The sequence below is a fragment of the Balaenoptera borealis genome, assembly GCF_965194805.1.
Source record: "Balaenoptera borealis genome assembly, chromosome: 11".
Classification (NCBI taxonomy): Eukaryota; Metazoa; Chordata; class Mammalia; order Artiodactyla; family Balaenopteridae; genus Balaenoptera; species Balaenoptera borealis.
Genome location: NC_138868.1, coordinates 64,864,013 through 64,885,395, shown reverse-complemented (window position 1 = coordinate 64,885,395; position 21,383 = coordinate 64,864,013). Strand labels below are relative to the sequence as shown.

At 46.6% G+C, this 21,383-nt stretch overlaps 2 protein-coding genes across 7 annotated transcripts in view; one reads left to right on the top strand and one right to left on the bottom strand.

The window, feature by feature from the left end:
- The window catches only part of ME3 (malic enzyme 3), a 327,148-nt gene that overhangs the window by 222,440 nt on the left and 83,325 nt on the right, over positions 1-21,383 (top strand). For all 3 annotated transcript variants that reach the window (XM_082340456.1, XM_082340457.1, XM_082340458.1), the window contains exon 4: positions 2,331-2,480. In XM_082340456.1, coding sequence (XP_082196582.1) covers positions 2,331-2,480 — 150 coding nt within the window. The remainder of the gene's footprint in view (positions 1-2,330; positions 2,481-21,383) is intronic.
- The window catches only part of LOC309605123 (protein tyrosine phosphatase type IVA 1-like), a 109,789-nt gene continuing 99,603 nt past the window's right edge, over positions 11,198-21,383 (bottom strand). The window contains exons 2-3 of one of the 4 annotated variants that reach the window (XR_014231232.1): positions 17,825-17,954; positions 11,198-13,436 (exon numbers count right to left, since the gene is read on the bottom strand). Coding sequence is in view for 2 of the 4 variants with exons in the window: in XM_082340532.1 (XP_082196658.1) it covers positions 13,363-13,436 (74 nt within the window). In the remaining 2 variants the exon portion in view is untranslated. The other 3 variants (XR_014231233.1, XM_082340532.1, XM_082340527.1) reach the window with 3 other exon arrangements.

Sequence of the window (21,383 nt, the reverse complement as noted above, 5' to 3'; positions counted from 1 at the left end):
TGAATTGGCACAGCCAGGATTTGAACACAGGTAATTAGCTCCAGAGTCCGTGCTTTCAACCTCTCTGCTACACCGTAGCTAAGAGGTGTTGAAGTTTAGTGGCTACAAGACTAGACTCTAGTACTAGACTGAGTTCAAATCCTCATTTTACCACTTAACAGCAAAAGTTCTTTAGCCTCTCTGGGTCATTCCCCATCTGTACATTGAGTATATCAGTGGTGTCTAACTCATAGGGTTATGATGAGGATTAAATACATTAGTATTTGTGACGTGCTTAGAACAGTGCCTGGCCCGTAGTCGGCACTATGTGAGAGCTTGTTAAATAAATGTGTCATCTTCCCATGGGCTCCAGCAGAAATGTAGGGAGAAGATAAGTGTTCCCCTTACATATCCATAGAGCTTAATGGCCAAGACTTTGGGTCCTTGAGACTGTGGCTATCCCCCTAGGGGCTGAGCGCAGCAGCTTGTCAGGATCTTCCCATGCCCCGCCAGTACCATCCATCACTTCTGAGTGGTAGTGAGTAAGGAAGCCTCTGCCCCCTCCCCCGCCCTCCCCTGCAGCACTAACCTCTATGGTCATTACTCACAATAACTCCAAGGCCATACTGCAGCCCAAGCCAAACATTCTCTCCCTCTTGTTTATTCCACTCAGATTGGGTCTAGCCTCGTCACCCTGAAGAGCAAACCAGGAAGTACACATTGATTCCAGCTAACAATATTAGACGTGCCCGAAATTTGAACAATCCGAACTTCTCTCGTTTGTTAAATTCGCAAAGAAGAATTAAAGTCCAAAGCGAAATCCTCTTTCCTAAAGATATTAAGCCCTAAAAATCAAAACCCAAAATCCTTCCCTTTCCAGTTCTTTCCAGCTAGATGGGCCTCACTCACATGCCTGGGAAGATGTGCCAGGCTCAGGGGGCAGAGGCCTGATGCTGGGAGCGCTAGGGGGTTTGCTCCGGACACTCGCCCTGTTGACTACTCTGACCCACTCATTCCTGGAGTCCCTCATTTCAGCAGGTGCTTAGGGGGAAATGCTAAGGACGCGCCCCAGCTTCTTACGGGTAAGGACAGTGGTGTGCTGGTAAATGTTTAAGAACTGGCTCTGGGGCCGTTGGGTGGGGATTTAGAGCATTTGCCAGTTTCCATGGTGTAAATACTCCCACCATGGCCAATGACAACTTACCAACTTGACATCACTGAATGCAGAATTGAGAAGTGATGTGTACAAATGGCTACTGAGTAAGGGAATCCTTACACTAGTGCTGAGCTGAGATCCTGGCTATTCTAAGCATAAATCCTCCCTTCCTAAAAGTGCCTCCTAAAACACGTTTTTTAGTTCTGAACCAGTGTCTTTGGTGAAGAAGAAGAGGCTGACACCCCACGAAGTCACAAGGTTTCCTCACAGTCACACAGCTAGTGAAGAGCAGAGCTGCGATTCACACCCAGGACCCTGACACCACACCCAGGGATCATTCCCCTGTCAGAGCATCTCTGTCACCCCACTCCATGCCAGGACCTCACGTGCCTTCAGTATCTCTCCCAAACTGTTGTTCCGAAAAGTTGCAATATCAGCAGTCACTTACACCTCATTGGGAATTTCAATCCCTTGGTTTTTTCTCCCAGACTTTTTTTGCATTTTTAGGAGTGTGAATGAAAGGCTCTTTTCCTGGCTTAGTGATTTCAGCCTTCAGGAACTAAGTAAGAGAGAGATTTTTGGGGGGACATGCTTCCTGAGATCACTTGGTACTCAACTACTGGTGAACACTGCTTGTGACAGGAACCAGCCCTGTGTGGTAGAAAAGGCCAGTTCATATATCACTGGTCCGCCCAGTATTTTCCTCGACCCTCCCCCATCCCCAGAATGCCGTTATTCTGTTGTCATGCATTAATGTCCACATAATAATAGTATAACTAACCACCTTGCATCATGGTTGAGAGCGCAGATTCTGGAGTCAGATTGCTTAGGTTCAGATCCCTTGGGTGAATTATTTCATTTCTCTGTGCCTTGATCTCCTTGTCTCTAAAAATAGTCAGAATTATAGTACCCACCTTCCAAGTCATTGGGAGGCATGTTCCCCATGTTAAATGAGTTAATGAAAAATATTTAGAATAGCACCTACACCACGTGTAGTAATAAGCACCATAAGGCAGATACTATTCTCCACATTTCATAGATGATGAGACACATGCTTAGAGGAGATGGTGACTTGCCCATGAAGGTGCCATTGAAAGTAGCTGAGTGGGAGCCCTGGGTCTTTGCATCAGCGGCCTTCCGTGCTGCCACAGATGGTGCTCATGTGATCAGCTTGGTTCTTGTCTCGCCTCCCGAGGTACATCATCCTCATGACGCTCCAAGACCGGAACGAGAAGCTCTTCTACCGAGTGCTGACGTCGGACGTGGAGAAATTCATGCCCATCGTGTACACGCCCACCGTGGGGCTGGCCTGTCAGCACTACGGCCTGACCTTCCGCAGGCCCCGGTGAGCGGTCCTGGGGCAAGGGCTCAGGGAGGGGCTGTCTCATGGAGGGGAATCAATCTTCCCGCTGGCCCTGCTTGTTGGGACTCCAGAGGTGCTTTCTGATTGGGGCAGCGGCCCAACGAGACATTTGTTTTTAAGCAGTTGCTCAGTGAAATGACCCCATGTGCAGAGAAATGAGCTGAGAGAGTATCTAGCAAGGGGATAGTGGAACTTCTTCACCTCAGAATAATAAATGCCCGACATGTTGTTCAGAGTTGGCCTGAGAGGTATTTCAGATTGTTTTTCTCTCCTTATCTGCCTCCAACTTCCTCCCTCCCTCTCTCCCTCCAAACCCTGCTTTCCTGGTCATCTCCAATGTGGCAACAGCTCTCCAGCCAATTCAGGCCCATGAATAATGGAGTGTTGGATGCCAGAGACTGAATTCTTTTGCTGATTCAAAGAACCAGTATTCTTTCGTTTGGGTTTGACTCAGATTCCACTCAAATCGTCATTTTATTAGGCAAAAATTTGGCACTGCATTTTCTTTCAGAGCCAAAGAGTTTGGGGGCAGTTTTCTAAAGAGATCACCTGGGTTTTTTTGCGGTGAGTTCAGCATATACATTTTTTAAAAATTAAAAAGGAAAAACTGGGAGGATTTTCAAGTCTTTGGTGCAAGGTAATTGTCCACACATAGTTCTAGCACTGATGATTCAAGAGCTCCTGGGTTTATTATATGTCATGGAACATTGTTTCGGTCTGTGTTAAAATACGTAAATTTACAACATACTGTGCACAGATGTGTAATTTACGTTTACATAGAATTTATAAATCTGTGTTTATAAATCATGCACTGTGTGGGGAACATGTAATCGTGGATCCAGAACATCTTTTGTTAATTTGGAAAAACAGTCTTCCGGTCCTGAAGGCAGCATTTGGGATGAGCATTGCAGGCTGAGCCCGGGGAGTCCCCAGTGTTACCCTTGGCAGAGGGCAGCGTGTCACACCTCGTCTGGGGGAGGGTATCCGGCTGTTGCAGCAGACTCGTCCTCACTCAGAGCAGCCACGCTTCTGCCATTCTGGGGCGTGGGGTAGGGGTGGTGTGTGGCGAGCGAGGCAGTGCACCAAGGCCCCGTAGCAGTTCTGGTCTTTGACCTGCCTCTTTCAACAGGAAAAAGACTCCTGTTCTCTTATTCTCATCCCTAAAACCAACACTGGCAGAGAACTTGGAAGCTGATGGTACATATCTGAAGGATGCAGGACCCTATTTACCTCCCAGTTCCTACTCAGAGATGGTCCTTGCAGGTCCTTCCTCTTGCACAGTGCAGCTCAGCTCATGTCATTTCCCTCCTCTGAGGCTGTCAGCAGCCACCTGGGGCTTAAAGAAACAAGTCGAACACTTTGACAGAACTAAGCCTGGCACAGCCCAGATCGTCCTCAAAAATCCCATGTTCTGGTTCCCCTGATCTAGGCTCCTTGCCCAATTATGCCTGGCATTCTCTGCATGCCTTTGCACATGTAGTCCCCTCTGCCCCAGACTCCTGCATTCTCTCCTTTCCTCATTCTCTACCCGTCAAAATTCAAGTTATCCTGCACCGCCCCCCTTCCAAGAGTCTCTGTGGAGCCCTCCTTGATCCACGCCGGCCTGAACTGACCACTCTGCTCTCAACCTCCCACACAATCCATTACACATCTTTCTATTCCATAGTTCTATTGTTGGTGCTTTATGTTTTTAATTATTTGTGTATCAGCCTCCTCTACTGGAACACAAATTTCTGGAGGGGGCAGGAAATGCATCAGATCCATTTCTCGAGTAATCGACCCTCAGATGGGAAGGTAGCATTGTGTACTGAGTGAGAAGAAAGAGCTAGGTATTCGCAGTCAGCCCCATGGTTTAGTCTCCTTGACCTTGGGCAAGTTTCTTAACCTCTCTCAGCCTTAATGTCCACATTTATCAAATGGAGGTAATAGTGCTGCCTACCTCAAATAATCATTGTGAGGGTACAGTGTGATAGTGTGGTCAGGTACCTGGCATAAATGTTAGGGTCTGTTTCCTTCAGTAACTACTGGGAGGAAGGAAGGACTGATAAATGTAGAGTTCTACTATATGTCTGCATTTTTAAATTTTTGCAAAGAAAATTGAATCGTTGAACATGTAATGAACAAACATGTGTAACTACAGATGCGATTTGGCTCTTCCAGACTCATTGTTTCCTGAAGAGGTCCTTTAATCCTTAAGGCATGTCTCACTGCTGCCACTGGCTTGCAGCTGAGATGGCATGGAAATACACGGCCATCCCACTCCCCTCTCCCACTCCCAGGCTGTGTGGGAGCCCTTCTCCATAGGCGCTGTGGGCTAGATTATGAATTCAGCTGTTGGCTTCAGATAAACTAGTATCAGGCTGGTGATGGTAGAGTTCGCCTCCAGGGTCCACTCCAGAATCCAGGAAACACGCAAGACTGAATTTGAGTTAATGAGCAATTCTGGAGCAGTTACTAGGTGCTGAGCATCATGTTACACACTATGAAGTGACCCCCAAAGAACAAAATACAGTTCTTGACCTCAAGCCATAATAATGTAAATTGAATACAATAAAAGTTAAAAGGAAATAACAGATTTAATAGGGACAAAGGATTACAGGAGCACAAGGGAGAGGAATATTTCTTTTCCCTGAGGGCAGCAGGAATGCTTCACCTCGAAGGCTGAATAGGAATTCCATGGGTGGAGGAGGAGGGAACGGCCATTCCAGGAAAGGGCTTGGTTTTATCGGCTTTGTAGACATCGGGGCAGTCAGCTCCCTTGGGTATCTCCCCACCTCCTCTGCCTGGCAAGGAGGGCAATGGGAGGGGACCTAAGCCTTTACATCCATTGGCTTATAATGGATCTTCCCAAAGTCCTGGAAGGTTAGTTTGTAAACAGTGTCATTCATTTCACAAATGAGGAAACTGGGGTGGCCAAAGCAAAGGAACTGGTCTGAGATCACATTTGGCAAGCAATTTATAAAGTGACAATTCTGACAGTGGGAATCAGGGGAAAGCCACACCAAGGAGATGACATTTGATCTGGGCCATGAAAGATGAGTGCAAAGAATTGAGACAAAAAGTCTTTGTCACTCTCAGATAGCCTCATCCACCAGAGGGCAGACAGCAGAAGCAAGAACTACAATTCTGCAGCCTGTGGAGGAAGACCACATTCACAGAAAGACAGACAAAATGAAAAGGCAGAGGACTTTGTACCAGATGAAGGAACAAGATAAAACCCCAGAAAAACAACTAAATGAAGTGGAGATAGGCAAGCTTCCAGAAAAAGAATTCAGAATAATGATAGTGAAGATGATCCAGGGCCTCGGAAAAAGAATGGAGGCAAAGATCGAGAAGATGCAAGAAATGTTTAACAAAGATCTAGAAGAATTAAAGAACAAACAAACAGAGATGAACAATACAATAACTGAAATAAAAAATACACTAGAAGGAATCAATAGCAGAATAACTGAGGCAGAAGAACGGATAAGTGACCTGGAAGACAGAATGGTGGAATTCACTGCTGCGGAAGAGAATAAAGAAAAAAGAATGAGGGCTTCCCTGGTGGCGCAGTGGTTGAGAGTCTGCCTGCCAATGCAGGGGACACGGGTTCGAGCCCTGGTCTGGGAAGATCCCACATGCCGCGGAGCGGCTGGGCCCGTGAGCCACAACTACTGAGCCTGCGCGTCTGGAGCCCGTGCTCCGCAACAGGAGAGGCCGCGATAGTGAGAGGCCCGCGCACCGCGATGAAGAGTGGCCCCCACTTGCCGCAACTGGAGAGAGCCCTCGCACAGAAACGAAGACCCGACACAACCATAAATAAATAAAAATAAATAAATAAAATTAAAAAAAAAAAAAGAAAAAAAACACAGAGGCATAAAACCTCAGGACCTGTGCAAAAAAAAAAAAAAAGAAAAAAAAAGAAAAAAGAATGAAAAGAAATGAAGACAGGCTAAGAGACCTCTGGGACAACATTAAATGCAACAACATTCGCATTATAGGGGTCCCAGAAGGTAAAGAGAGAGAGAAAGGACCCGAGAAAATATTTGAAGAGATTATAGTCGAAAACTTCCCTAACATGGGAGAGGAAATAACCACCCAGGTCCAGGAAGCGCAGACCAATCACAAGTAATGAAATTGAAACTGTGATTAAAAATCTTCCAACAGGGGCTTCCCTGCTGGCACAGTGGTTGGGAATCTGCCTGCCAGTGCAAGGGGACACGGGTTCGAGCCCTGGTCCGGGAGGATCCCACATGCCGCGGAGCAACTGGGCCCGTGCGCCACGGCTGCTGAGCCTGTGCTCTAGAGCCCGCGTGCCACAGCTACTGAAGCCCGCGCGCCTAGAGCCCGTGCTCCACAGCAGGTGAGGACACCGCAATGAGAGGCCCGCGCACCGCAACGAGGAGCGGCCCCCGCTCGCCGCAGCTAGAGGGAGCCCGTGCACAGCAGCGAAGACCCAACGCATCCAAAAATAAATAAATATTAAAAAAAAAAATCTTCCAGCAAACAAAAGTCCAGGACCAGATGGCTTCACAGGTGAATTCTATCAAACTTTTAGAGAAGAGCTAACACCCATGCTTTTCAAACTCTTCCAAAAAATTTGAGAGGAAGGAACACTGCCAAACTCATTCTATGAGGCCACCATCACCCTGATACCAAAACCAGACAAAGATACTACAAAAAAAGAAAATTACAGACCAGTATCACTGATGAATATAGATGCAAAAATCCTCAACAAAATACTAGCAAACAGAATCCAACAACACATTAAAAGGATCATACACCATGATCAAGTGGGATTTATCCCAGGGATGCAAGGATTCTTCAATATATGCAAATCAATCAATGTGATACACCATATTAACAAATTGAAGAATAAAAACCATATGATCATCTCAATAGATGCAGGAAAAGCTTTTGACAAAATTCAACACCCATTTATGATAAAAACTCTCCAGAAAGTGGGCATAGAGGGGACCTACCTCAACATAATGAAGGCCATATACGACAAACCCACAGCAAACATCATTCTCAATGGTGAAAAACTGAAAGCATTTCCTCTAAGATCAGGAACAAGACAAGGATGTCCACTCTCGCCACTATTATTCAACATAGTTTTGGAAGTCCTAGCCATGGCAATCAGAGAAGAAAAAGAGATAAAAGAAATACAATTTGGAAAAGAAGAAGTAAAACTGTCACTGTTTGCAGATGACATGATACTGTACATAGAGAATCCTAAAGATGCCACCAGAGAACAACTAGAGCTAATCACTGAATCTGGTAAAGTTGCAGGATACAAAATTAATGCACAGAAATCTCTTGCATTCTTATACTCTAACAATGAAAGATTGGAAAGAGAAATTAAGGAAACAGTCCCATTCAGCATTGCAACAAAAAGAATAAAATACCTAGGAATAAACCTACCTAAGGAGGTACACGACCTGTATTCAGAAAACTGTAAGACACTGATGAAGTAAATCAAAGATGACACAAACAGATGGAGAGATATACCATGTTCTTGGATTGGGAGAATCAATATTGTGAAAATGACTATACTACCCAAAGCAATCTACAGATTCAATGCAATCCCTATCAAATTACCAGTGGCATTTTTTACAGAACTAGAACAAAAAATCTTAAAATTTATATGGAGACACAAAAGACCCCAAATAGCCAAAGCATTCTTGAGGGAAAAAATGGAGCTGGAGGAATCAGACTCCCTGACTTCAGACTATACTACAAAGCTACAGTAATCAAGACAATATGGTACTGGCACAAAAACAGAAATATAGATCAATGGAACAGGATGGAAAGCCCGGAGATAAACCCACACACCTATGGTCAACTAATCTATGACAAAGGAGGCAAGGATATACAGTGGAGAAAAGACAGTCCCTTCAATAAGTGGTGCTGGGAAAACTGGACAGCTACATGTAAAAGAATGAAATTAGAACACTCTCTAACACCATACAGAAAGATAAACTCAAAATGGATTAGAGACCTAAATGTAAGACCAGACACTATAAAACTCTTAGAGGAAAACATAAGAAGAACACTCTTTGACATAAATCACAGCAAGATCTTTTTTGATCCACCTCCTAGAGTAATGGAAATAAAAACAAAAATCAACAAGTGGGACCTAATGAAACTTAAAAGCTTTTGCACAGCAAAGGAAACTACAAACAAGACAAAAAGAGAACCCTCAGAATGGGAGAAAATATTTGCAAACGAATCAACGGACAAAGGATTAATCTCCAAAATATATAAACAGCTCATACAGCTCAATATTAAGAAAACAACCCAATCAAAAAATGGGCCGAAGACCTAAATAGACATTTCTCCAAAAAAGACATAAAGATGGCCAAGAAGCACATGAAAAGCTGCTCAATATCACTATTAGAGAAATGCAAATCAAAACCACAATGAGGTATCACCTCACACCAATTAGAATGGGCATCATCAGAAAATCTACAAACAACAAATGCTGGAGAGGGTGTGGAGAAAAGGGAACCCTCTTGCACTGTTGGTGGGAATGTAAATTGATACAGCCACTATGGAGAACAATATGGAGGTTCCTTAAAAAACTAAAAATAGAATTACCATATGACCCAGCAATCCCACTACTGGGTATATATACAGAGAAAACCATAATTCAAAAAGACACATGCACCCCAGTGTTCATTGCAGCACTATTTACAATAGCCAGGTCATGGAAGCAACCTAAATGCCCATTGACAGACGAATGGATAAAGAAGATGTGGTACATATATACAATGGAATATTACTCAGCCATAAAAAGAAACGAAATTGGGTCATTTGTAGAGACATGGATGGAGCTAGAGACTGTCATGCAGAGTGAAGTAAGTCAGAAAGAGAAAAATAAATATCGTATATTAACGCATGTATGTGGAACCTGGAAATATGGTACAGATGAACTGGTTTGCAGGGCAGAAATAGAGACACAGATGCAGAGAACAAACGTATGGACACCAAGGGGGGACAGTGGTGGCAGGTGGGGCGGGGGGATGAATTGGGAGATTGGGATTGACATATATACACTAATATGTATAAAATAGATAACTAATAAGAACCTGCTGTATAAAAAAATAAATAAAATTCAAAAAAAAAAGTCTCTGTCTACAGTGACCCAAGCACACCCACCTCCCCCTTGCTAGAATGCAAGGCCTCTGGGACCTCATGGAGGGTGGAACAGGAGACTAGAGGGGCTGGGTAGGAGAACTGACCAGTGGTTCTGCCCAATACTTGGTCTCCTCCCCGCCGCCCAATGGGGTTGGATTAATGGGGAGCTGTTTCACACTCTGATCCTGGACTCACTGGTGGTTCTCCAGTGGGTCTGCAATGGAGAGGGTCTTGACAGCAGAGTGAAGGTTCATGTGGGTGGAAACAGGGCCCTGCCAGCCACCTGATCCCAGAGAGCCAGGTCAACCCTGAGTGGGTGTAGAGAGGGTGCTGTAGAAGCTGGACACGTAGCATGGAAAACAGATGTGTGATGGTCCCGGCAGGAGACCTGCAATTGTACTAGAACCAGGAGAAAAGCATCATCATAATAACTGCTCGCTAAAGGCCAGGTGCTATCCTAAAATCTTTATATAGATTACCCGTTTAATTATCACAGACCCCCTAAGAGATAGGTACTATTATCATCGTATTTGTAGATGGGAAAACTGAGGCACAAAGAAAACTTGCCCAGAGTCACACAGCTCATAACCAGCAAAGCCAGGACCTAAACCCACGCAGTCTGAACCAGAGTGTGGACAGATAACCTCCACACCACGTTGCTTGCTAGAGTTTGGGGCTGTGCACATTTGGTAGGTATTCGGGATGGGGCGCCCTTGCAGCTCCTGGAATTTGATTGCCCGGGGGTCTGAGGTGAGGGTTGCTATATACTGTTTCCAGAGCCTCTCCTGGGAGGGAATGAACCCCACGATCAGGACCACTGGGTGGGGCTGAGGCAGGCACCCGCAGACTGAACCGTCCTCTTGGATTCGTCCCTCATGCTCTTGGTACAGACTTCACTTCTTCAGGTGATTACCCAATTAAGTTATCTGACACGTGACATCCTGAGCTGTTGCTCCAGGTGTCCATTTGGCTGCTTTCCTGGTGTTGACTGCATACCTGCCTTGCTCCTTAGGGAAAGGAGAGTTTGGGCTCCACCCCAGCCCTGAGCTTCATCTGAGGCCTGGCTGGGAATGGCTTTGTGGATTAAGATCCGAAGGGAGGGCAGCCCCAGGGCCAAGAGGGAGAGAGCCAGCTCCTTCTCAGTTTCTGAAATGATAAACATTCCTGCCAGGTTCTTGGGAACAATGGAGTCCTCTGTGAAAGGGCCTGGCCCCCAACCTAAGCTAATTAGATCTAGCTGAGGCTAAAATTGACCCTTCGACACCCCTGGGGCTCTGCATCGCCTCACAACCCTGAGGGAGATGCCAGAGTATCTCAAGGACGCCTGAATACCCCTGGGCAGATGAGACACAGCAGAAGGTTCTGGGCTCTGTGGAGCCTCCTCTGCCCCTTCCTGCGTCTCCCCGGACACACCCCCTGCGTGTGCCTCCATGGGCCTTGGGTCCTGGCTAGCCTAGCTTGAAGGAATGCACCCAAGGTCATTAGTGTATGACTCGGGAGAGGTGGACGCCAGAGGAGAGGCCAGGCGAGAGGAATACAGTTCAGCCACGGAGCAGGTGTGGAGAGGAAGCCAGCATGGTGTGGTTTTGCTGTCCAGCGTGAGCGAATGTTCCCCCATCAGGAGGCCGCCTCCCGTGCACCAGCCCGGTCCTCACCCTCCTCGTCCTCTCGAGCTCCAAGTGCTCTGCACACGCATACGTGTACACCTAACACTTCCCGGCCCCCATGGGGTCCCAGCTGTGTGGGTGATGAGGGCTGGGTTGCAGGTAGTGGAAGGAGCACGGCCTTTGAAGCCAGGCAGACTCGACCTCGAATCCCAGTTCAAAAAGATGATTTCTGACAATTAAGTTAGCACCCCCTCAGCCTCCTCATGTATAAAATGGGAATAATGCCCATTCACGTGGCTGCTTGTGAGGACCGGGTGAGATGCCACACGTAAAGGGCGCTTGTCAGTGCTCGGCAGCTGTGATCCGCCCGACCCATCTCCGCTAGGATCTGTCATCTGACACAGTCACCCCACCCAAGAGTCTCAACTGCAGGCCTCGAAATGCCACCCACTCTGTTGTTTGATTCAGCCCTGCGTGATCTGTACTTGTGCTTAACTGGCAAATCCACCAGCAAGTACTTGTGCAGAATTACGGGGCCATGATGAGTTAGAAAGGTGAGGGTAGGAAGTGGGACTTAGTTTCCCCAGTCGAGGCTCTGTGGCAGATACCTGAGGACAAATTCGCATTTGGACAAAGCCAGCAGCCCCTGGCCCTGCGCCAGGCTCTTGTCTCTCTTATCTGCAGGTAGATGGGCTTCTGTACACAGGCCAGTAACAGGTACACAGGATAGTAACAGCTACTGTTTATTGAATTTTACCAGGCTCCTCGAGAGCCCAGGTTAGGTTCTTTGTGTACTTGATCTCTGAGCCCTACCACAACCCTGCAAGGTGCTTGTTACTTTACCCAGATGAAAACTAAGTCGTCTAAGACATCACAGCGGACCCAGAGCCAATTCCCTGTATTTTTCCTGTGTTCATAGTCCGGCTTCTTGTGGCCCTGGTAAACATGACGCCTCACAGACAAACACTTGCATTCCTGAGGGACACACGTGAGGGACACACACACACACCCGGAGGGCAGGATACCATGGTGGTCAGAGCACCGGAGCTGGAGTCTAGAAAGAGGGGGTCAGCGCCCCCAGTGACAACTGTGTGGCCTTGAAGCCCGGCTGCTCCTGGTCCTTTAGCCTGGATCACAGGCACCGTGCACCTCGTGGGGGTGTCGTGCAGGTCCGATGAGCTAAATGTGTGTGAAGGTGCTTTATCAATTGCAAAGCTCCTCCAAAGCTAGAAGGGGGTTTACTTTTTCATCTCTTCCTCTCCCTCCCCAACCCCCATAAAAGGATGTGATTAAAGCTCACACTCACCCCCTTGGGGTTTCCTGCCTGCCACCCTCAATGTCTGGCGAGCCCTGGCCTCATTTTTTTACACTGGGACCCTTTTATCTTCAACCACCTCTACTGTCTACACACACACACACACACACACACACACACACACACACACACACACACACCCCTCTCTGCTTCTTAAATGCTTACTGAAGCCATTTTCTAGCCACATACAAGACTGATGTTGCCGACACCTTGACCAAAGCCACTCTGGAAAACAAAGACAACTTTATCTCAGCCAAAGTCAGAAGACCGCTGACACCCAGGACACCGTCTTGGATCACATTGCAATCTGGACTCAAGCCCATCTGTCAGTTCATCAGGAACACACACACACACACACACACACACACACACACACACACACTCCCAGCATAATTGGGAGGCAGGCAGAAAGCAAGGATTAGCCTCATCAGACCAGCTGTCTCCTCCCCATCCTCAGGGCACCCAAGTACTGATTCCTTTGCCAGAGCCTGCTCCACGTCCAGTTATGCCCAGGTTCCTCTGCCAGACTCTCCCAGCTGTGACGCTGGAAAGGCCCCCTGGAGCAGAGCAAGCACAGGGCTGCAGCTGGTTCTGCTTCACTTCCCATCTGGCCCTTTTAGTCCCCCAGCCTTGGTGTTCTGAGCAGAGCACGGGGTTAGGCATCAGGACACCTGGGTTCTAGCCCTTGCTACCCTCTTTCTGGCCATGACTCCTTAGGCAAGTCACTTAGCTCTTTAGGCTCAAGCAAAGGTGGTGGCGTTGGATTGTATGGCTTCTGTGATCTCTTCCAGCTCTAACCATGTAGGATCTAATAACTCAAACTCTATAACCAGGTTACAAGTGAGATCTTCAAGTGAGCCATGGTCGCATTATGGAGCTGAGCTGAAGTTTCTCCACCTGTAAAATGAAGAGGTCAAGTTAGAGCAGTAGTTCTCAGTGGCAGCTGTGACTAAAAGCATCTGCAGTGGTTTAAATCAGAATCCCAGAGGTGGGGCCCCGGCAGCTTTAGTTTTCAGGAGCTCCCCAGGGATTCTCTTGGAGAATTGCTGAGAAGGGTGATCTCCGAAGTTCCTTCCAGCTTAGATCTTCTCTGACTTGTCAGGAGTCGATAACCTGCAGCCCGTATCTTCCAGGCCACCCCAGCCTGGCAGTGTACTGACGGTTAGGGTCATGATAATGTAACAGAAACTTTATCTCCAGCTCAACCCTCAGCAACCAAACTGTTGAACCTCACTGCCAAGTTCCCTCATGTCTCATTCACACGGTTAGTGGAGGGGGGGGGTAGTCTCACATGTGTTTCCCCCGCCCCCCAATTTCCTCCTGAAGCCTCTATCACTGCACAGAAGTCACCCGTCTCCCAAGCTGCAATTCATCCTATGTCAATAGTTCATTAGACAGGAAAAAGCATCGGACCAAAGGTGACTGATCATTTGGAGGAGGGCGTGATTCAGGGCAGCCTGGCTCAAAAGAGGAAATGGGCCAATTGGAGTCCTTTCCAGGAATTTGAACTGACAAATGGGAAAAGTTATATGGAGAGAATTTTCCAGTTAGGAAGGGAAATTAGGGCAAATAGGCTGCTATGGTTTAGATTTTAGAGTTGGGTCATGGTAGGTCAAAGGCAAATGCCAGCTATGATGGGGCAGAAAAAAAAAAAAAAAAAAGAATAGGGAGTAAAGGATCAGATCTGTGTAGAGAGAACAGGGCAGATGGGAAAGAAAGAGGGAAAAATAGGCAGAGCGAGTGACGGTCCCCAGAACTGCCTCAGTTCATGATCATTTTCCACTCCAGTTCCTGTTCACGAATTTACAATGAACTCTGTTTCTCCAGAGGTAACTTAAGTGAGCCTCTGCTTTAGGTCACTGGAAGAGCCAGACTGAAAAAGAGCTGTGAAATTAGATGGATCTGATTAGTGCCCCAATCCCCTTGTTAACTGGGTGGATGGAGCTCACAGATTAAAGGAGGGCGTCTCAAACTTTAGGGTGCACTAAAATAACCTGGAGGGCTTGTGAAAACAGACTCAGAGAGTTGACTTAGCCACCAAGTTCCAGGCGCTACTAGAGCTGCTGGTTCAGGGACCACACTTTGAAAACCACTGAATTAAAGGCTGGTGAAAAGTCACTCACTGAGAAATGAATCGAGACTATCTGAGGGAAGCAGCAGAAGTAGATATTTCCAGGCCCCACTGTGCCTTAGCAGAAAAAGCTGGGAGTCCTGAGATGGAGGTGCCGGTCCCAGTTTTAGCAGTGTACCCTTCGGTAAATCCCTCCCCCTTTCTAGGCCTCAATTTCCTCATCTATAAAGGAGAGCATTTTATTAGGGGATCTAGGGGGCTCCTTCCAACCCTTATAGTCTGTCAGTTTTGTGCAGATTAGAGCACTGTGGCTGTAAATTTGCCTCTAAAGTTCCTGGCATTTAAGGCAGATAAATGCAAAAGGAGATGAAAACACATGGCTTTCATTTTCTGACAAGACAAAGCTTGCAGGCTTATCTGCAGAAGTGTCATTTTGATGAGAGTTCTGACTCACATGTGGGCATCTTCCCAGACAGACCAGCTGGGCAGTCCAGGGTCTGTCATGGATTGCTTGGTGCCAGTGATTGGGAATTGATGCTGGAATGGATCTGAGGAAGGTGGCACGGGAGTCCTTCCAGAGCGTGAGGTTGTTCAGCTGTCATTTGACGTGAATGTCATGTGGTGTAAGTTAAATTGTATCTGGATCCCACATCGCAGAAACACTTTTGAGACACGGAGACGGGGGAGAGAAGAATCTTTTTTAATTTTTATTTTTTTTTTAGTAAAGACTTTGTTTTTTTAGGAGCAGTTTTAGGTTCACAGCAAAATTGAAGGGAAGGTACAGAGACTTCTCATAGACCCCCCTGCTCCCACACATGCACAGCCTGCCCATAATCAACATCCCTCACCAGGGTGCTACATCTGTCGCGATTGATGAACCTACAGTGACACATCATTATCACCCAGAGTCCATAGTTTACATGAGGGTTCATTCTTGGTGCTGTACATTCTATGGTTTGGACAAATGTATAATATAGTATCATACGGAGTATATTCACTGCCCTAAAAACCCTGTGCTCTGCCTATTCATCTCTCCCTCCCCTACTCCACTCCTGGAAACCGCTGAGGGTCGTTTATTTTTGTGTCTGAATTACATGGGTTTCAATCACTGAGGGAAGTGGCTTCTTTTTTAGAGGAAGTTTAAAGATTTACAGAAGAAAAAGTGAGTTTGTACTTCAATGCATGTGACCTGCCTTTAGCATTCAGAAAGAGCAGCTTGCTGTGTGGGGAGGATAGAGAACCCTCACCCGCAACCGTCACCCATGAATCTGGGTGTAGGGGGCTCAGAGTGAAGGTAGAAAAGGTTGAGCGGCCTCACACAGATGCAAAGATTTTATTTTTCTGTTCAAGCTGGAAGCAGATGAGCTTTATTAACTAGAACAGGATGTTCTGAGTTTGACTTCCTTTAGCCGAAGGCAGATTTCCCTGGCAGTTTAAACAAACTGATTTTTGTTTCTTTTTTATCTGACTCTGTACTTTTCCTCCTTTGTCTCTGGCAATCCCAGCCATGGTGATCAAAAGAATAGGTGTGGGAGAATTTCCTTACTGAGAAGGAAATCCGTACATACAGTCAGGAGTTGAGTAGACCTTTCCGCAAATAACCTTGATCTCTCATTAACCTGTAAAATGCACTAAAGCTTGTGTTTGCTCACAGAAACAGACTCACAGATACAGAGAACAAACTAGTGGTTACCAGTAGGGAGAAGGAAGGGGGAAGGGATGAGATAGGGGTATAGGATTAAGAGATATGAACTACTATGTATAAAATAGATAAGCAACAGGGATATCTTGTACAGCACAGGTAAATGTAGCCATTATCTTTAATAACTTTAAATGGAATATAATCTATAAAAATATTGTATCACTATGTTGTACACCTGAAACTAATATAATATTGTAAATCAACTATACTTCAATAAAAATAAAAGCTTGTGCTTGCTCAAGCTATGTTTAGTCCCCAAAGAGCAGCTTCTTAAGAGATGCTGCAAATAGTGCAAATATTTTGAAAGGTTCTAGACTAGAGGAGGAGTAAAAGATCATTGTTGTAGAATTTCTTGAAGAAAAGTGAAGGCTGTCTTGCCGGAAAAGAACCCACCACCAGCTGGCCAACCCCCAAAATCCAGTATTATATGTCCTTGCACCCACAGGAATCCCCCAAATTCCTCACGTGCCCTGGATGGGTAACATTGAAAACTTGAAAACTTTATCTATAAACTAGTTTCTTAGAGACTAATATTAAACCAACATTCCCCTAGATCATAGGGACCGGGACTTAGGAAGGAGAGGTTTTGTGTGAATGGGAAGAGGAACGAGAAGGAACAGATCAGGAAGAGTGTGTCTGGGGTGCTGGAGATGGGAACAAGGCTCAGGCAGGGTGCCCCAGTGTGGCATCAGCAGTGTCCAGAAGGTTACTGGAGGCGAGCAAGTGAAAAAGCTAAAAGGACAAAAAGTAAAGTGAATGGTAGACGATGGACCTCTCCAACTTCACACAGTTTCTCATATGAGTTCCTCTCCTGCACCACAAGCTTCAGGGGGGAGATTAACTGTGTTTTGTTCTGCCCTGTGTCTCCCATGGTGCCAAGCATGGTACCTTTGGGCACCTACCAGAGAGAGCACTTAAAAAGACCGTCTTTTGATTTGGTTCCATTCAACAAGCATTGATTAAGTGCCATCTTTATGGTCTGCCACCATAAGTACATGGAAGGTCCAAATGGAATAAGACAGTTTACTCATGGTCCCTAACCTTCAGGAGTTTACAGCCCACATGAGGTGAGGAGCAGCTCTAAGGTGATACAAGCCAGTTACTAAAGTGTGGTCTGGATTGTCTAGTTTATTTTGAAAGTATGGAGGTAATTCATTATGGTAAGAAATCCCTCCGCTGAATTGTTGGCTCTTGATCTAAACCTTGAGAACAGGATTTTGATTCATGGTGGGAAGGTGGCCCAGCACAGTCACTGACATGCAAAGATTTATTGGGTGAGTTCCAAGCAGGAGGAATCGCATAAGCAAGAGGTGTGGCTAGAACAAGCAAGAATCACAGACTCTCAGGACTGGGAATGTAGGAGACACTTCTTCCTTCTTAACAAAACCCCCAGGTTTCTTTCCAGTTCTTTCTTCCCCCAGAGGGCCATGTGCTTTGACAAGCCTTGGCCCTTCCCAACACCAAGCAGTGGGTCCTAATTAATCCCAGCCAGTCACAGAGAAGTTCCCTTACCAGTGACAATTCTGCTTGAAGAGCTGTGAGGGCAATCTGCCCAAGGATTCCGGGAAAGGTTTTCTCATCACAGGAGAGCTCCTTGTTTCCCGGATGTTCACATGTCTGCCTGGGAACTGTGACGATCATCCTACAGTCGTGAGGAAAACAGTGCAGGGACAGAGCTGTAACGCCAAGGATGGTCATGGAGGGAGCCTGCGTCCTTGGTGACATTTTGAGCCAGTAAATAAACAAATCCCGAGTCCCCTTCTCCTGGACTTCTTGTTATGTGAAATAAATTTCCTCCTTCCAGCCAGTTGAGTCAGTTTTCTGTTACTGACAGCTGCAAGCAATGCCCCTTCCTGATGGGATGTTTGAATCACTTCTGTCATATAACAGTGGCTCATATTTATTTATTCAGAGCTTGCAATGCACGAGGCACTCTCCTAGGTGCTTGACTCAGACCCACAACACCTCTTTCAGTTTTGTGATGTTAGGCCCATTTTCATGAAGAGGAAACTGAGGCACTGAGATTTAAATAACCTGAAAACAGTTACATATCTAGTACACAGTCAAGCCGCGATTCGAACCCAGGCTCCAAAGCACACACCCTTGGCTACTGCCCATCATGTCCTTCTGAGCCTCTTCTCCCTGGTGATGGAGCTTCTCCAGGACAGAGGACTCACCACCACCGTGTGCACAGCATGTGTGAGGAGATCACTCCATCAAGTGGGTGGGGAAGGTAAGGCCAATGTGAGGCCAAGTGAGGACTTTGGATTCGCTCATCAGGGATCACAGTACACTTCTGAGAGGGGGGCTACACCGAAAGCATTTTCCAAGGAGGATATTTCTCGGAGGACTAAAGAGGAGCGTCCACAGAGCACTGCTGTGTTAGCTGAAGGACAATGAGACAAGAGCCTGACAGAGTCTGAGATGCAGAAATGAAGGGTGAAAATGCAGGACATTGAGAAAGAGGAGCCTGCAGGACGTGAAGACTAGTTGGATGTGAAGGTGAAAGAGAGAAGAAGAAACGTCAGATGTGAACTGGATCGCAGTGCAGTGACAGGCATGGAAAGTTGAGCTTGGGCTCCAGAACTGGAACAGTGAGCTGGATAAGAACAACAGCTGCCACTGCCTTCTGTTGAGGGGTCAGGACCACGATAGTCACGTGACCTTTATTCTTTGAGTCTCACAACAGCCCTGAGAAATCAGAATATGTTACTGTCCCCATGTCACAGAGGAGAGGTTCAGAGGTGATGGGACACTTGCCTGGAGCCAAAGGGCTAGTAAGTGGCAGGATTCAAACCCGAGTCTATTCTGTTCCAGGGCCTCTCCCTCCTTACACATTGGAACTCCCTCTAGTCCTGCATTGCTCAGCATTTCTGAGTCATGTGTCCCACACATATGTCCTCCTCAAAGTGACAGCTACGGGACTTCCCTGGTGGCGCAGTGGTTAAGAATCCGCTTGCCAAAGTAGGGGACACGGGTTCGAGCCCTGGTCCAGGAAGATCCCACATGCAGTGGAGCAACTAAGCCTGCGAGCCACAACTACTGAGCCCGTGAGCCACAACTACTGAGCCCGCGTGCCACAACTACTGAAGCCCGCGCTCCGCAACAAGAGAAGCCACCGCAGTGAGAAGCCCATGCACCGCAACGAAGAGTAGCCCCCGCTCGATGCAACTAGAGAAAGCCCGCGCTCAGCAACGAAGACCCAACGCAGCCAAAAATAAATAAGTACACTTATAAAAGAAAAAAAATGACAGCTAAGCAAACACGTTCCTTAGACTGAATGAAATTAGCCACAGGGACCTGCAGGAGCCCGCGTGCATCAGTCTCGGCTGGAGTCCCCTGCGGGGAGACGGAGGACATGGGGCCGTGTCAGGGTGCCCGGTTAGAGAGCCACGGGAAGAGAGCCAGGGTTTGCACCTTGGCAGGATCTTCACACCCGCACAGGCGGAGCCCTTCAGGCACATAGCAAGGACACGCCAAGCACTTCATGGATCCTGCTCCCATGATATGTCCTTGAGTTGGTATCGGGTTATTCGATGGCTCCACGTTTAAGCCCGCCCCCTGCACAGCCAACACAGATGCTACCTGTGTGCCCCCGGCAGCGCCCTTCCCACAGCTCCCAGACAGCTCCCTGCTCCACGTTCCAAGACAGGCTGAGACGTTTGCCTCCTAAGAGGACTTTGAGAAGAGTCACATCTCTCCAGGAAGTCTTAGGTGAGGCCTTGTCCGTAAAGAGATGGAATCGATTAGCTCTTAAGAGACCCTTGAACTCAGCATTTCTGTCGGTTTACCTCTCTTTGCATCCTACGGTGACAGGATCATGGAGCTCAAACCGAGGCCAAGAGGGGACATGACACCCTCCCCACCGGGGGTACAAATCAGTGGAAACAGTAGGACTAGAACTTAGGTGTTCTAACTCTTTATTCCCTTAACTACTGTGCAGAGAGATAGGTAGGTGTTCCCCCACCACTTGAATCAAGCTTAATTCATAATTACTATTTACATTTATATAACACTTTGAAGTTTGAAGGTGAATTCAAATATAATCCTGCCAACTGCTCTGTGAAACACAGGGCAACCCCTTTCACGTGACAAAATGGGGGATCCAGAGGTTGACTCCCCCAGGCTGTACAAATAGTAAGAGAGAGAACTGCACCTAGAGTTGGCAGCTTTCTGTTTGTCATTCAGGACTCTTTCCACTGCTGGACTGACTATAAATTTCCAACTGGCAGGAGCCATATTTGTTTAGCTCATCGTTGGATACCCAGCACCCAGCACAGAGCCTGGGTACACTCCTTGTTAGATGGAAGGAAGGATGGATGGAAGGATCAATAGATAGAAGAATAGGATCAATGGATAGAAGAATAGGATCAATGGATAGAAGAAACTTAGAGTCTTATTTTCCTGATGACTTCTAATAGATCTTTGAGGAGTGAGCTTCTATTATTAATGGCTCCTTACTTAAAAACAAAGAGCTTTAACTCTGTAATTTTGTTTAAAATTCATTATGTCCTAATTTTTTTTAATGTTAATGTAAATTACATTTGATTCCTTTAAGAATCTTCAGCAGGAAGACTTGCCTAGGACTTGGGACATAGTAGGCATTCGATAACTGTTTCTGGAATTTAACTGAATTTAAAAGCGTGGCTGGAGAGGTAAAAGTAATTGCAAAGAGTCTCTATGTTACTGGTATAATTAAAGAACAGACTATCTATTATTTGCAAAATAACTTTATCCCCAAATCCAGGCCTATCAATGGGGAAGAAATCAACAGCGAGAATGGAATGAGATCATGACCTGTATTTCCAGAATCTTTGGTTCCAAAGGATTAATAACGATGTCCAGTCCTCACCACAAATAGGTGCAATAGATTGCCCTTGCCTGCCGGTGCAGGATGGACCCTGCGTGAGCCAGTGGTGCTTCTTGTGTGCAACCAAGTGGAGGGACGTGGATGTGAGGTTGTCATGGTAACTTTTTCACTGACTGGAAGAATAGATGAAGCTGGAGTGAACCGCCTTGGCTCATATGGGGGTGGGAATGGGGTAACCAGTAGTGAGGAGCAGAGAAACTT